Source organism: Falco naumanni, chromosome Z, assembly GCF_017639655.2.
Source record: "Falco naumanni isolate bFalNau1 chromosome Z, bFalNau1.pat, whole genome shotgun sequence".
Taxonomy (NCBI): domain Eukaryota; kingdom Metazoa; phylum Chordata; class Aves; order Falconiformes; family Falconidae; genus Falco; species Falco naumanni.
The window spans coordinates 83,620,630-83,636,525 of record NC_054080.1 but is presented as its reverse complement, the minus strand read 5'-3'; the positions used below and the strand labels follow the sequence as shown (position 1 = coordinate 83,636,525).

General features: G+C 44.1%; 1 protein-coding gene across 2 annotated transcripts in view; it reads left to right on the top strand.

Moving 5' to 3' along the window:
• The window catches only part of MYO5B (myosin VB), a 147,415-nt gene that overhangs the window by 115,672 nt on the left and 15,847 nt on the right, over window positions 1–15,896 (top strand). For both annotated transcript variants that reach the window (XM_040580477.1, XM_040580476.1), the window contains exons 24-28: window positions 491–639; window positions 1,436–1,555; window positions 3,610–3,672; window positions 10,010–10,261; window positions 11,070–11,167. In XM_040580477.1, the coding sequence (XP_040436411.1) occupies window positions 491–639; window positions 1,436–1,555; window positions 3,610–3,672; window positions 10,010–10,261; window positions 11,070–11,167 (682 nt within the window). The remainder of the gene's footprint in view (window positions 1–490; window positions 640–1,435; window positions 1,556–3,609; window positions 3,673–10,009; window positions 10,262–11,069; window positions 11,168–15,896) is intronic.

Sequence of the window (15,896 nt, the reverse complement as noted above, 5' to 3'; positions counted from 1 at the left end):
ACCATGGCAAGTGGTTGATGATGACATGAGAAAAAGTTGCTGCTGTTGATGGGCTCCTATGCCAGATCTGGTGGTGGGAAGCAGGCAGAGAAGTCTTTAGCTGCAGCAAGTACCACTTCTTACACATGGATGTAGTTCCATACTGTGCTGGTCTTTTCTGAAGTGGGTTTATGGCAGGCCCATGGGAGCTGGAGTTGGCACAGCTGAGTTAAGCATAATAGCTCTGATGGTCTATAGGTGTTGGAGATCTTTCATTAACTCAAAAGGCAGAGCAGTGTGCTTTCCAGGCAGAACAGCTCAAGCTGTTCCAAGTGGCAAGGAGACAGATCTAGATTATAATAGTCTCTAAATATTAGAGAATGCTTACATGTATTCTAAAGGTTCCTGGCAGAGAGCATTTTGTTAATTACTTGTTGTTATTGCACATATTTACAGAAGTTAATTTTGGCGATGTTGATCACAATTTTTTTTTCTTTTTCATATTTTAAACATGAATATGCACGAAATACAGTTGAGGAAAATATCCAGATGAGGAAAGAGCTGGAAGAAGAGAGATCTCGTTATCAGAACCTGGTAAAAGAGTATTCAGTGCTGGAGCAGAGATACGACCGCTTGTGGGATGAAATTGTTATTATACAGGTAATAAAACTGGAATTACCCCTATTCTGTTGTGTCCTAGACCTGGTGATGATGGCTGGAACACCAGAACACTTAACAGAAGTGATGTTATTGTGCAATTTGTGCTTGATATTTCTAAGACTGAACTTCTGTGCTGAAGCCAAACCATATGTGTGCTTTTAAAAAGAAGCCTGATCTTTCACACTTCTCTGTTAACTACTTAGAGATCTCTGTGAATCTCAGCAAAAGCTGGTTCATGCTTCTTGTTTTGCTTTTTGTTTCAGCAATGTTCTAGTGTGTTTGGTTAAAAAAAAACAAAAACAAAAAAACCAACAAAAAACCCCATCAACGTGACTTCAGGATTTCAGAAGCTGAAGTTTTTAGGTTCAGCTTTGCTACAGGGGTAGAACTGTTGAAAATTAGATAATTGTTAAAGGGCTACCAGATTAGGTGGAAGGTTGAGCGTTTAGAGAGAGGCCCAGAGGGTTCTGTGAACTGTGAGCGTAATTCTGAGCTCAGATTTGCATGTTTGCACTTAACAGGCATCTGGTGTCATGAAGAAACATTTAATTAATGGAGAATTTTTAAACTGAGATTCTGTATCACGTCATGTTTTAAAGTATTCCCTTGTGTTAATGTGAATGTTACACTAGGGCATAAGAACTAGAAACTGGAATTCACTACAAAGTGACAGTCAGGCCTTTCATAAAGGTAACCTTACTATATAGACAAATATTTGCTCTAAGAAACTAATGCTTTGTGAAGGATCCTTCCTTAAACCCTGAATGCTCTACATATCTGCACCGCTCCTTGGCAGGAAGAACCAGGGCACAGAAGAAACTCATCCAACCAGAGCAGCTTGGAGTCAGATTCCAATTATCCATCCGTATCAGCCTCTGAGATAGAAGACACCGAGGACAGGACACAGCAAGTGCAGGTACAGTACATGGGACACGCTCAGGGGGAGGTGGAGAGCCCTGCTCTGCAGGGATGATTGAAGTGGGCCTTGGAGCACATGGGAGGAATGCAGGTGGGACAGTAGGGTGTGATGGATGAAATTGATTTCGTGCCACAGAAATACATTGTTAATTGCATGAGAGGGATTGCAGAGTTGTGGTGCTATGGCAAATGCTCACTTGTTCGTGGTATCAGGCTTAAACAGGGCACTGAAAATAATGAAGCTCCCAGACAGAGCCTGAGGGGCTGGAGCGTGTCCAGAGCCGGGCAGGGGGCTGGGGAAGGGGCTGGGGCACAAGTGCTGTGGGGAGCGGCTGGGGGAGCTGGGGGGTCAGCCTGGAGAGGGGGGGCTGAGGGGAGACCTTCTGGCTCCCTGCAACCCCCTGAGAGGGGCTGGAGCCAGGGGGGTCGGGCTCTTCTCCCAGGGAACAGGCGACAGGACGAGAGGGAACGGCCTCACCTTGTGCCGGGGGAGGGTTGGGCTGGGAATGAGGGAAAATCCCCTCAGGGAAAGGGTGGCCGAGGCTGGCACAGGCTGCCCGGGGGGCTGGCGGCACCCGCCCGGGGGGGATTTATAACACCTGTAGATGTGGCGCTGGGGGCCATGGTTAGCGGTGGCCTTGGCAGTGCGGGTTAGCGGTTGGGCTTGGTGATCTCAAAGGTCTTTTCCAACCAAAATGATTTTAGGATTCTGTGATTCTGTTTGGAGGACTGCAGATGGACATGATGCTGCAGCCTTACGGACACACAGATACCGCCTTTTGGCTGGATCAAACCTAGAGGCATGTCAGTGCTTGGGAGCTGTGTAGGCAAAGGCCCCAGTACCCCACACCTCTAGCAGTCCTTTATTTTGGTTGGTTCAGGTTATTCAAGCATTTCTTTGCAGTCCTGGCTTCCCCTCCACCCATCAATATGTGGCGTGAACAGTTAAATACTTCACAGGCATGTCATGCTTGCATCCTCAGTTTGGTGGCGTTACAATCTGTGTGGTGGGGTTTTTTTCACCCAGTAACAATCATATAGGAATGTAGCTTAAAAAACAGTATAATAAATCAAAAATAGCAAGATAGCTGTTAGAAGAATGGCTTCTTCTTTTCTATTGCAGGACAGGGATATTGCTTTGATATATTCTTTATTATTTATGATTATTATTTGATATGTACTACAGTTTGAGTAATTTGCTTGGAAGCAAGTGAAAAAAAAAAATACTTGAAAAATTCAAGACTACTAACAGCCCAGGTCTGCAGCTAGTCTGGAAATACAGCTCTCTAGCTGCCAGTGAGCTGGTGTTTGGCATGGGGAGCTTTTAGTAGCAGATCTCCTGTATACATTTTAGTCTGCCTTCTGTAACCGAGGCTTTGTGGCTTGTTCAGAGGCCAGAGTGTGGGAGATGATGCATGCCATGAAACAGCAGTGCTGTGTGCGTGATGTCATGAAGCAGTAAAGACGCTTTTATATGAAATGCTGAGCAAGAGCCATCACTCTTGGATTTATATTTGAAATTTCTGGGGCTTCTGTTGCTTTGTCTGGGAATTGTTTCATTACTTTCCAGTGTGAGATCTATACATCTTTTGATGAACACAATAAGAGGTTCAACAAAATCATCAACAGTAACTATTTACTTGCTTCACTAGATATTCTCACTAATTGTCTCTAGCAATTTGCAGGAAGCACATGAAGTAGAAATACTCCCCAGCCTCTCCTCCTTGTTGCAGAAGCAGGTGAAAAATCTGGTCTCCAACTGCTGTGTTGAGGATTGTTACCCTGATGACTGTCATTGTTTGAAAGCTGCAGCAAGCCACAGTTGTCAAGATATTAATGAGAGATTAAACCATTTTCTCCTGAAGTGACCCCGCCCCACTATGTGTTGCTGGGACTCTGTCTAATGGCAGTTAATAACATTATTTTGGTTGAGCTGGCTGGCAGCGCTACAGTGGGGCTGGCTGTAGATGGAGGCATGCCTAGCTATCCTGTGCCATGTGCCTGTTCCTCTGGTTGCTTTTAAATATAAATTTATCTCTTTATTCCATGCAGGAAAGCGATGTGAGTACTGAAGTTTCTTCAGACTATGAGGGTTTTGCATACAACAGTCTGAAGGTGAGTTCGTACTTGGCCCTGTAACATGCTGCATGGCTCCAAGAGCCCAAAGAATTTGTCTGAATGTGGTAATAACCCCAAGTCTCCTGTAATTGTCTCTATTAGAAATGGCAGCTGGAAAGCTGTAGCTCTCCATCGGCTTGTGGGCCTGAGGTGGGCTCACAGGTGTTTCTCTCTGATTAACATCTGTTCGCTAGTGGGCTACCAGTTTGAGTCATTCATGGTGGTAACAAGCCCCCTTATGGTGAAGTGTGCTTTTTCCACTGGGACTTTTCTTGGGTTTCCTTTGACATGTGACACTTGCAGGCCTCAGCAGTTTGCTCTGCAGTAGGTGTGAATTCTCATGGCTGAAGCCCTTAACGTGTTTCTTATTCCAGGCTCCAACTCTGCCTCTTGTCCGCTTTCCTTACGTTCCCAAAAGTAAAAGTGCCACTCAGGTCAAAACCAAATAAATCTGCATGAGTTGCAGTAACAGCCTCCATCTCCCTGCAGAAGTTCTGACTCACCATAGTCATCTTGTGTCTTCCCAGCTATCGTCCTACCCTAAAATTCTTCTTGTCCCTAAGCGCCAGATCCTTACACTTACGCCTCTGTGATTTTCTCCCCATGACATACAGAGTGACTGAAGCCTGCTAGGCTCCTATTACGGCTTGTGTGTGTTGTGTCCTCCAGCTCTAACTAGACCCAAATACTTCTGGGCTTGGCTTTTAGGCTAATTCTTCTGTCCTGCTCATCCTCAGAAAACAATTTATAGGATGGGCTTTGTAAGGGATTTTTTTTTTTTAATTTATTTGTTTATTTTCAGTGCACAACTACATTTCAGATGCTCCTTCTCTCCCTGTTCCCTTAACAAATATGGCAATACAACTGAGAAATCCAGAGGAACCTGCATTACCCAGAATAATATACCAAACCATCTGACAGTAGTAATACCAATTTTTGCTGTCATCTCCTCTGAAGGATGCAAAAAAGCAGAAATTAGAGATGGAAAGGAGGTATGTTCAACCCCCACTGAAAGCATACCTCCAGCAAAAGCCTTTTCTGGCACTTAGTCCATGCAATTTTTAGTCTCAAAGCACAGTATTTGTGTTGCATTTGCTAGATGTGCTGTTTGTGATTGAGAGAAACCCTGCTGAGTTTTGTTAGTATCTCTGCACAGCCCGCCAGAGTAGAAGCATGGCACAAGAAATTTAAGATCATTGCCCAAGTGTCTTCCAGTTGGTTAAATGTGGCTGTGGAAGTTTTAAGTTTCTTGATCTTGTAAAGCAAAGTGAAGTTGCAGTTTGGAACGGGAAGACTCAGCAGATAAGAACTGCCACCTTCTTAGATGGCTTCTGGAGTTCTGACTTCTGTGTGAGTTCACAAATTGTGTTTTCTTTGAGTTTCAACCCAAGAAGTTCAGAATAGAAATACTCATTTTGGATTTTCCTACTTTCTGGTTTCCTAACATAACACACATAGTCCTAAATATCTAACAACCTTAATAATTTCCTACTAATACCATTTCATAACAATAGGTAGCATGTGTTACAAAAAGAGCAGGGTTCTTTAGCCTAAAACTAATCTAATTTAACAATTTAAATTAAGTTCATTTAACCTTTAGCATAAAACTTAATTTCATTATCCTAAGGTGGAAAATGAACTTGCAAGGAGACACATCTCGGAGTTAGTTTTTAGTGGCATTGCACTGTAAGGGTTTCTCTTTAAGGATTTTCCAGCACAAGGATCTGTCTGGAACTTCAGGAAAGTGAGCTGAGAGTTGCAACAAGGAACAACGAGGTCTATGAGCTGCTCGGACCAGCTGTAGCATGTGGTGTTTTGGGTACTGGCATGTTGTGTGACTGTCAGTCTAGGAAGAGCTGAGGACCCTGTGAAAAGCAAGGAGCACTTGCTTCCAATGCCAGAGTGAGAGGCAACCCCTAGCCCTAAAGGAAAGGATTTTGCCTTCCTCATAGGTAGGTTGGCCTTAGGAACCACTGAAAAAGAGAGAAATACAGCTCACTGATGTTTTCCCCACTTCTGAATATAGGGCACTGCCTGAAGCCTCCCTCTGCAATGAAAGAGTGACTCACTGCCGATTCCGAGTACTGCTTTTCCCTCCTTCCCCCATGAGAGCTGCTTCTGTGACTATAATAAAGCTCTTTCTTCTATTTATTCTGCGAACTTCTCTCTCAAATATTTGTATGATCTCTGGCTCCTTCAAGAGTCTTTTGCAATTAGATTATTATTTATTTCTTTTTGCCAGCTTAAAAAGTCTTTTATCTTGGGGAACTAGGCTGAGGTGTCTGAAAGCTTACACGTGGCAAACTCTTCCTTTGGATGCTCTTGAATGGTTTATGAGATACTGACAGAGGAGGAAGGAATGTTGGTTTTGATGAACCACTGATACACTATATTTTGGAAACTGAGAATCTTTAGCCAGGTTGGAAGGTCAGAAGGTTTTAGAAAAGGTGGTTGCAGTGTCTTTTCAGAAACCAGTATATTTCCCTGAGATGAACCTGAATTTTGACCTAGGTGAGGTGTGAAGACTGTTGCTGATGCAGCCAAACAGCTCCTTGTGGTGTAGGAGTCTTGCACTGGATGGGGAAAGAGATATTTGGATAAGGTCATGAACAACCCAGAGTTTAGTTTGGTTAAATATGAGTAAAAATATATAAATACAATAAAAATGTAAATGTATTTATAAGTACATGCATTATTTTAAAATAATGCATACGAACAGCAGTTTAGGTAAATGTAATGAATGTGGTTATTGCTGAAGAGCGGGTTTTATTGGGGGTTAAGGATGTTTCTGGGTCTTGTTCAGTACTCTGTGTCGTGAGTCTTCACTGCCTTCTGTTTGCTTTTGGGTCCCATTCAAGATCTTTTTGACGTGCACAGCCCCTCGGGCAGGACGATACAAGGTGTGATTGTTAGCAGATGGCCATACAGGCTTGGTTTTTTGCAAACAGCACGTGATGTGCCACTTCCTATTTGTCTGCTGTCATCCAGCTTTGTGTCTCAGTGTAATTGTCCTGTACCATCACAGCACCCACAATGGCAGGGTTTTTGGGATCAGTTTTTGGTGGGGAGCCTGTTCTTGGAGCAGCTTTTGATTGAGATGCGAGTGAGGCACAACCTTTCCTTAGAGAGGCTCATTTGGATAAGGGTGGGTTGTTTCTTCTTCTGACACTGCAAAGAAATGTGAGAAACTTGGGCTAACACTGATATATTTACAGTAGGTATGAATTATGCATCCTTTATGATGGATATATTGAGTTTTCAGTAGATGCTGTCCCAAAATATGCCCAGCCAGGTGTTTGGTTAGCCGTGATGCAGGGCTGGAAGGGTGTAAAACATCTCCCTGGGAGGACGTAATGCCTGTATGACAAAGTTCCCCAGTGAAAAATTATTTTCCAGCTTGTTTCTTCAGGCTGGGGAAGTGGGAGCAGGAATGAAGGCAGGAGGAGTCCTTGCCCTGACTCTATGTTCCTTAGCAGGAGCACAATGCAAAATTCATTTCCTCACTTTTCACATAGCTGGGATGTTTGTTTCGTCCCTTGGACTTGGAAGCTTACAGGAAATGAGCTTCTAGAGGATTTTATTGTCTTTTCCTATCAAGTACTAGAAATAGAAGAGATGGCAAATTCCCAGCATGGCAGTGCTAACCTCTGATTTACACAGGCTCATACTTTACCCAGTGCTGCTATATAAGCCCCTTCCCAAAGAATGAGGCTATTTCCATCACGGTTAGTGCTTGGGTACCCCTTTCACACCTCCGTAATGCTGTACGTGTTGGGGACAAGTGCGAGTTCAAGTTCAGGATGCCCTGACTGGATAATTTGTCAAATAAATAACCGCTATTCGACTATGGCTGAAGAGTGAGCATTTCTTGCAGCACAAGTAGAAATCTCTCTTTCCACATTCAAAGCATTTTATTTTAGCTTCTGTTCTGCCATCGCTGATGCTGGTGCAAAAAGGGCATATGGGCAGGGGACAGTAAATATCTGGCCCATATCTATAGGTATTTTAACATTGCTCCACGAAATGCACCAAGAAAGGAATAGGGAATGAATTTATGTGTGTAAACTCTGAAAAGAGCCAAGGGCATGGGCTCTTGGGATAGGGTTGTTGGTTATTGCTTTCTTCCTGATCTTCCCAACTTTGTTTCTAATCAGAGCACAGCTTGAGGTGACCCATCCCTGGATTTAGCAGTGTGGCTGACCCTTTCAAAAAAACAAAGGAGGAGGAGGAGGAAGGGGAGGGAAAGAAGAGGAAAAGGAGGCGGGAGGAGGGGAAGGGGAGGGAAAGAAGAGGAAAAGGAGGCGGGAGGAGGGGAAGGGGAGGGAAAGAAGAGGAAAAGGAGGCGGGAGGAGGGGAAAGAGCGGTAAGAGGTGGAGGAGAAAGGGGAGGAAGGAGTGGGAAAAGAGGAGGAGGAAGACAGGGAAAAAGAAAAGCAGATGTCTTACCCAGAAATAACAAAAATCACAGTGTCATTGTGTAGAAAAGCTTTCATCTCACCCTTCAGCTGTCTCAGCATGATTAGAGAAAAGTGGAAAGCAAGTCGATGCTCTGGGCACGTAGCAAGAAGAGTTAAACCCAGTTTGGTATCTGTTTGCCACTATGTGCACGCTTTTCAAACTCTTGTTTTAAAAAACAAAATTAAAAAATAAATAAAAAGGTCTGTCTCTTATAAACTTCCTCTGCTGAACTGTGATTAGTGTGGATGTGGAGGAATTACTGGGTCTAATGCATTTATTGTACTTTTTTTTTTTTTAAATGACAGATGGTATAAAGTACCTGAATATGCTCCGTTACTGATGGTGTTTGTTCAGCTAGAAGTATGCTGGCTGTCCAGATGCCAGATCAGCTATTCTGTTCACACCTCTGCTGTGATAAGACATGCTATTTATAATTTGTAAGGATTTATAATTATAACACCCATTTCCTATGGAAGCGAGGTTTACACAGCTGTGCTAGCTACACACTGTATAAATTGTGCAAATTGCCCATCCCCCCCAGCCATTTTTAGATTCATTAGCTCACCTCAGCTAAACTGATAATGAAGCAGATCTCCCATAGATGAGAGAGATTGTGCAAGAAAGCTGTGGAAAGGCTCAAAAGGCAGTGGGGGAGAGGGGGAAGCACCTGGATCTCAGTGGGGAAAGAGCTTGTGCTATTTTAGACACTAGAGAATCCACATGGATGGGGGTTGTTCCCTAAGAAAGAGCTTGGCCCCAAGTCAGCCAGGCACCAGACATTGTCAGCTCACTTACAGATGTCTTGTTTTTCCCATGCAGTAGTTGGATATGGATCCTGTTGGGTTTTGGCGTTGTTGGAGAGGTCTAGGTGTGTGGGGACAGGAGGGAGCAGTCCTGGGTGCCACCATGGGTGGCACCTGGTGATGGAGGATCTCGTGCAAAGAGAAGGTGGGTTGTTGGGATTCAGGCTGTGAGCAGAACCCCGGGGGTCTGGCTCCCCCCTTGTCCGTGACCCAGAGCAAGGACTGCACCATCTGCAGGAGCGAAGCTGCTCTTGATCCAGCTGGGATGCTCCAGGCAGGTTTTGGGTGCTGGTTAAGAGCTGCCTAATGTGTTACCACCTGCAAACAAAGCTTCCTGGTGGAATACTGAAATAAAGGCTGTTGCTGCTGCCAGATTTTTATTCTTCTGTCTTCTGCTGTCATACCAAAGCAAATAAGCCCTTCAGTTGTCTTGGCAAACACAGCGATGCTCATGCATCGTTATTCAGGAGAAGCAGTTGCCGTCAAACTTGTACGGTGTTGCCCCTGCCTGTCAAATGCCAGCAGCTGATGAGACATCAGGTGAGAAAATCCTCCAACTGCAAACATAGCACCGGGGTGGGAGAATTACACAATGTATGAGAAAAGAAGCTGTAGTGGGAATTCACACAGCTGTAGCTCACCTAACGGGATGCCTGCCATGATGAAGGGTAATGCAAATTGGCATCTTTCAGCTTATCTAATGAATATGAAAGTTAAGCTAAACATCATGGGGTTTGTGGTGACTTCTTGATTTAGAAGGAAAAGGGAGGGAGAAAAAACAAACGTGTTTGGCTTCTCTAACAACTTGCTTTTGTGTTTAAAAACAGTGTCACTGGATAAAAAAATCTCCCTGTGTCACCTTGTATTTTGTTACTAAATAGCAGTAGGCTACTGATTACAGCAAAAATCTCTGAACCGCTCATGGCTGGCCTGGCAGCAAAATCCAGATCCTGCAATGAACTGATTGTTCAGCTGTGATCATCAGTAATTGAGTTACCTTACAGGCATCTCAGAAAAGGATGAGGCTCTGCAAGACAGTTTATCTAAATTGGTTAATGGCTTGGTGTTTTCCAGAGGCAGGAGCTGGAATCAGAGAACAGGAAGCTGAAAAATGAACTCGATGAGCTGAGGAAGGCTATCGCAGACCAAGCAATCCAGAACGACTCGTCCAGCGATATTGAGGACAGTTATAACCTCTTACTGAATCAGCTGAAATCGGCCAACGAGGAGTTGGAAGTACGGAAGGAGGAGGTGCTGATCCTGAGGGCACAGATTATGAAGACAGCCCAGCAAAAAGAGGTGGCGACAAACTTGGTAACTGAGAGGGTAATGGATTTTGTTTTCCTTTTCCCACTCTGTTGCTGGGAATTCACAGACTGCCTGAGTGATGCTGTTTCTGCTTTGGTAGGCTCTGGGCAGCAGGATGGCACGGAGAGGTTATAGAAGGTTCTGCCTATGGATGAGTTGTAGTCCGTGACATCATTTCAGACAGCTCAGGGCTATATGTCCCAGGGTGATTTTTACTGCTGTAGGGTGCTGGAGCCCATACCTGATGAGGTCTAGCGAGCCCATGGTAAGGAGCGACTTCTTCAGCCCTGCACCGAGATACGATGGTCTGAGATGTTCCCGGTGATGTTTTGTGACAACTAGCTTATTCTGCAAAGAAATGGGATGGGGGGAGAAGAGCCTCTGGACCAGATTTTGCTCACTTGATGCTGGAGCAACTGTGATATGTTTCTACTGACATGTAGGCAAGAAGAGAGCCTGTCTTACCAGTCATTCAAGGGCCTTTTGTTTAGATTCTGTTCAGATGGAAGAGTATGTTTTCTGGAAACTCTCACTTGGGCTTTTTAACTTACTGCCTTGTCATTCCTCGAGGTTTTGGTATGTTTTGTACTTCAGACCACATGCCCACTTGATCTCCTTCCCAGGTTCACTGCATCCTCCTTCCATCTCCTAATCTCTGCTACTGTCTGTTTTCATGTGTGTGAATTCATAGAAACTCTCTAGTCAGATGGATGCTCCGAGAAAGCTCTGCTCAGGATTGCTGGGATTTGTTCAGTATCAGGGACTTTGAAAGGCAGGAAGAGATGTGCAGGATGTCACGCTGCTGTGTTTTGCATGTTGAATTTAGGAAAGCATCACTACCAGTGCCAGCTCGGCGAAGAGTGACAGGGACATTGATCAGGAGGATGTGATTGAAGCCTACCAGTGCGTGTGCAAGACGAACCGGTAAGCATGGCCCAAGTATTTCCAGCAGCAGGAGGGGCTGACAAAAGTGTGAGGGATGGGATCCAAACTAAAATTAACGACGTGTTTTAGAGAGTTACCAGCTTCTGGGTTGTGTTCTGGGCCTGGGGTCAAGAATGGGCCATAAAGATGAGACTGAAGGCGCATGTCTTGTAATGGGTGAGGAGCCCTGCTTGGGGCAGTGTGTCTCCAAGAGGAGGGGAGATACTGGGCAGGTAGAAAAGACACCATGGAGGTGAGCAAAACTGGATTTTGACTTCGCTTCCAGTACATATATAGTAGTAGGACTAGGATTTGGGATACATTTAAGAGTTACTTATTTCAGTTGAGTCCTTATACTGTGCTGGGAATACAGCATGGTTCCCTCTTGTTTTCCTGGAGAAAAAGACCGTGATGGCAAACCAAGCTGATGAACACACACTGTATTTTCTGGCAACACCCACATTCTTGATTTTTCTTGCATCTAAACAGAGAGTTGGGAACATCTGTTTGGTTACAGGTTTACCATAGCGAGGTTTAATATTGTGAACATGTGTCTGTCCTTACAGTAACAATGGGCTAGATCAATCCTTGCAGCTATCCAGGAGGACATTAAAAAAAAAATTAGTATCGTGCAAGAAGACAAAATTATATGGCTTAAACCACAAGATGATATATAAAGCAAATACTTATTTTACCGCAAGGAAATCAAATGTTCATCATCTTTTCTTTTGACAAATACGATGTTTGAGGCTTTTTTTCCAAAATAATTTGCATTCAGCAAGGTACTCAGAAGACCTAGCTGTTGTGGATTAAGGGCTTTTGATAATACAGTATACTTTGCCACTTTGGAAACTGGTTGCAGAAGGTTGTTAGCAGACCAGGCTGGGGAAGACCATGACTTAATTAGGATTTTGTTCATGCCAGTACGAATATGAGCAAAGGCATGCATGCGCTCTTTGAATGCAATATGAAAAAACGTGAAGAGTTGGTTAACCCTTTCAGAACTGGATGGCCAAAAAAGGTGCAATAGGAAATCCGCGTGCCCGGATTGATGTGAAAAATGCAACATATATAGCTGTACAGTCAGCTTTGGTCGTTGTGCCTGTGCTGTATGTCCCCCAAATTCCTGCCATAGTATGGGCTAGATTTTTCTGAATTTTCATCTATTTTACTTCTTGTAAAAGCTCTAGGAAAACCTTGGAGAACTCCTGGTGTATGTGTACAGAGACAGGCTTCCTAGAAGGGCTGGGTTCCACATGCATTGCATTTAAAGATACTTTAAAACCCTGATGGCTGGACTGAGGTGCTGCCCACACTAGTTCCGCCAGCTTTCCCTTCTGCCAGGGGACCTGGAGGGGTGGGGATTGTTAGGGTCCAGGGCTCTTGTGGCACTGGGTTCTCACCTGGGCGTCATGTCTAGCTGGGTCAGGACTAGTGTTTATTTTTTTTCGATTTGTTGCCATTGAATATTTGCTTTTCTGAACTGAACTTGCTGATGAAATTTCTGCCCTTCCTGCAGTAGAGGTGATGAGATTGATTTAAACGTCACCTTTTTGTCAGTAAACCGATGGAGCTCAGTGTGCTTTGTACTGCAAGGTGTGGGGTTTGGTCACTTAATGAATTCTGTGGATTTCTCCTGTTTCCTTCCAACTTTCTCCTGGAGCTGTGGGCACTGGTATGGGGTGTGAAATCCCACTGTTGGGCACAGCTATAATTACTCCCTTAACTTCATTTTCCAGTGTGCACGTCTAGGGATGGTTAGTTTGTGTTCAGGTGTTGGTAAAGGAGCTGGAGTCAAAATAAGAGTTGCTGCTTCCATAGGGCATGTGTCTGCCCAGGCTGTATCACTGGTCCCCAATAGTAATTGATATTTGGTCATCCTGGAGTACATGTTGTCCACTTTCTCCGAGCCTGCCAGGAGACTCTGGTCCTTCTTCAGGTGTTCTGGTTTCCAGACTTAACAATTACTGCAGTGAGAATTGAATCAAACACAGGAATCATCAAAAACAATCAATCATAAAAAATGTTACAATGAACTAATTTTCCTCAAGAGTACAGTTGTCTCCCTTGCGATTGCGCAGGTGAGTTGCGATTTAAGAAGTTCGTGTGATCAGGTCTTGCTGGTTTGTGGCCTCTTGAGATCTGAGAGGGGCAATTTGCAGTTTCCAGGCTGTTCCCTATTAGCTTTCTCGTCTACCTCATATGAAGCTTGGCTGGAGCTTGGCTCCTGTAACACAGTAGCTCTGTGTACTATCAGCCTGATTTTCTGCAGTGATTTATCCAGTGGCTCATTAATCACCACCAGCTTCCCAGTTATATGGTTCCCCGTGCGTTTGTTTGTATATTGGATTGGTTTATAAACTGTAGGCTTGAGTTGATGGCAATAAAACAGATGAAAACAAACGCTCAGGGAGCATGGATTATTGTATTTGTGGCTATAAATTAATATGTCCTCCCCCCAGTGCAAGTTTGCATTCATTCTTATGCAGTGCTATACCCAAGTGTGTCAGCATGAGAAATAAAACTGCTTTGTCTCTATAATCTTGATTAATAAATATTTTAATGGAAAGCTTTTCTGGTGGGATTGCAGTTCTGAATTGGGATTAATAAGCAAGAGCCACTTTTTCTCCCACCTGCGTTGCAGGAAGTGCTCTCATCCCTCTTTACCCCGATAGCTCTCATTCCGCGGGCTGTTTCTAACTGAGGTGGATGCTCTTCCACTGGTCCAGTCTGACCAATGCAGTAAAACCATGGTCCACCCATGGGTCACTCCTAACTTGAAGTCATCATGTCTTAGCTATTTAGGCTGGGGATAAAGCATGGCTTTATTTTGGTGGGAGACAGACCTTTTATTCACTCTTTGTCTAGATATATATATAAAAAGCCAGGACTTTTAAATACAGCAGGAGGAAATCAGGAAAACTGCCAGGTGCCACTAACGCTGCACGCATTGAGATTCTCTTTCTCCACGCTGCTCTCAGAGGAAAGCCCTTCGATGCCAAGTCAAGAGGGAGTTTGAATTAAAAGCAGCCCCTTATAAATGCAGCGAACTCAGCTTGTTTTCTTTTCTTTTTTTTTTTTGTTTGTTTGTTTGTTTTTCCCTGCCGACTTTCAACTGCTAAAGGGAAAAACATGAAGTTAGTTTCCAGCTAATTTTCTGCTTCAGTAACTGAATGTAAAGCTCAGTGGGCTTTTTGTTCCCTGTTTCGGTTCTTGGGATCTTTCTTTCAAGCCTGTTTGATCTTGATGGAAAGGTAGAGCCAACAAAAGAGCAGGTGGTGATGTTAGAGATAATAACCTGGCAGCTCAAAGCAGATCAGGCTTGGTCTTTGAAATTAACTTCTGTGCTGACTTCTAGGTGATGTCGGTAGAGTGCAGGGGGATTTTTGTGCTGCTGGGTAAGTCCCACCTGCAGTGCAAAGTGAAGGGCTGATGCTGGTTTCCCATGGAGGATGCTTTTGCAGCTGGAAGAGGCCATAGCATGGAAAGGGTTCATATCTCTGCTTCCCACTCTCCAATGTGTCTCTTACCACTGCTTCCCACTCTGTCTTATATCTAATCTGTGGTGTGCATTAGTTTTCCATTTAGTTAAAATAAAAAAAAGCACATCTGTGTTTGAAAATGAAATGCCCCTTCTTTATTAAGAGATGATGATTATCTGAAGATGTTAAAATTAGCATCTCTGGGGTTTGGTGTACGTGCATGTTCTTTAGGCTACTTGCACCAGGCTGCTGGGGGAGGGGAGGGAGGCGTTTGGGCAGGAATTTCTCTTCGATCATGGACGCACTTTGCCAACGGCAGGTCGCCAGCTGCTCCCCCAGACCCGTACCTCCAAGGTAAGGATAAAGGAGAAATGAGGCTTTGCAAGTCATGCCCTTTCAACTCCTTTCAGCCTTATTTGAGAGAAGGTTTTACTCAGCATTTTAGGAAATTATTTTGGCGCATACTAATTAATCTAATTAGCTTGAAAGGACCCCGATTGACTTTTAATGTCTTGGTCAATATGAGCTTCTGGGAGAAGGGGATCTCTGATTTCTGAGGCACTGCTGTGTTGATGGACATGGACCAAATGCTTATTTCCCAGGGCAGTTTTCCCTTAGTATAATGGCACCCCCTTGAGCAGATTTCCTCATTTACCGCAATGCATACAATTAAAAAAGGAAAGAAGGCTATTTTTCAAAGGAGGCTATCCAGGAAAATGCATCTCTCAAAAATCCTGCTCATTGTGTTACTTCCCAGGTCACTGACTTGTAATAAATAGCAAGGATCCTTCATGGTTTTTTTCATGGTTCCCAGTACATCTTCTGTTAAGGTTATCTGAACAAACAAACAAAAAAACCCCTTACTAATAAACCGATCCAAATCAGACCAATAAACCCTGTATCTGTCAGCCTGCAGACCCTTTTGGAAATGTGCTGCGCATGGGGTAAACCCCAAGGCTTTAATTTAAATTTGTATATACAGCTTTAACAGCTGAATTTTCCAAATGTTAATGCATGAAACGTTTGCTAGTTTTGAGAAATGCTGTGCTCCTACACCAGGATGGAAGGGATGTACAAGCTGTCTGCGGTGGTGAGACAAGTCTTGAGCCCTTTGGTGGGAGTGCTGCAGCACCGCACCTCTCACGGCTTTCCTTGTGTGAAGATTTGCTGTAGGAAGTTTGTGCCTTGTGCTTTTCCACTTAAATATGCGGAGCTTTCACTGCCAGTGAATGGCATCTGCTACATCT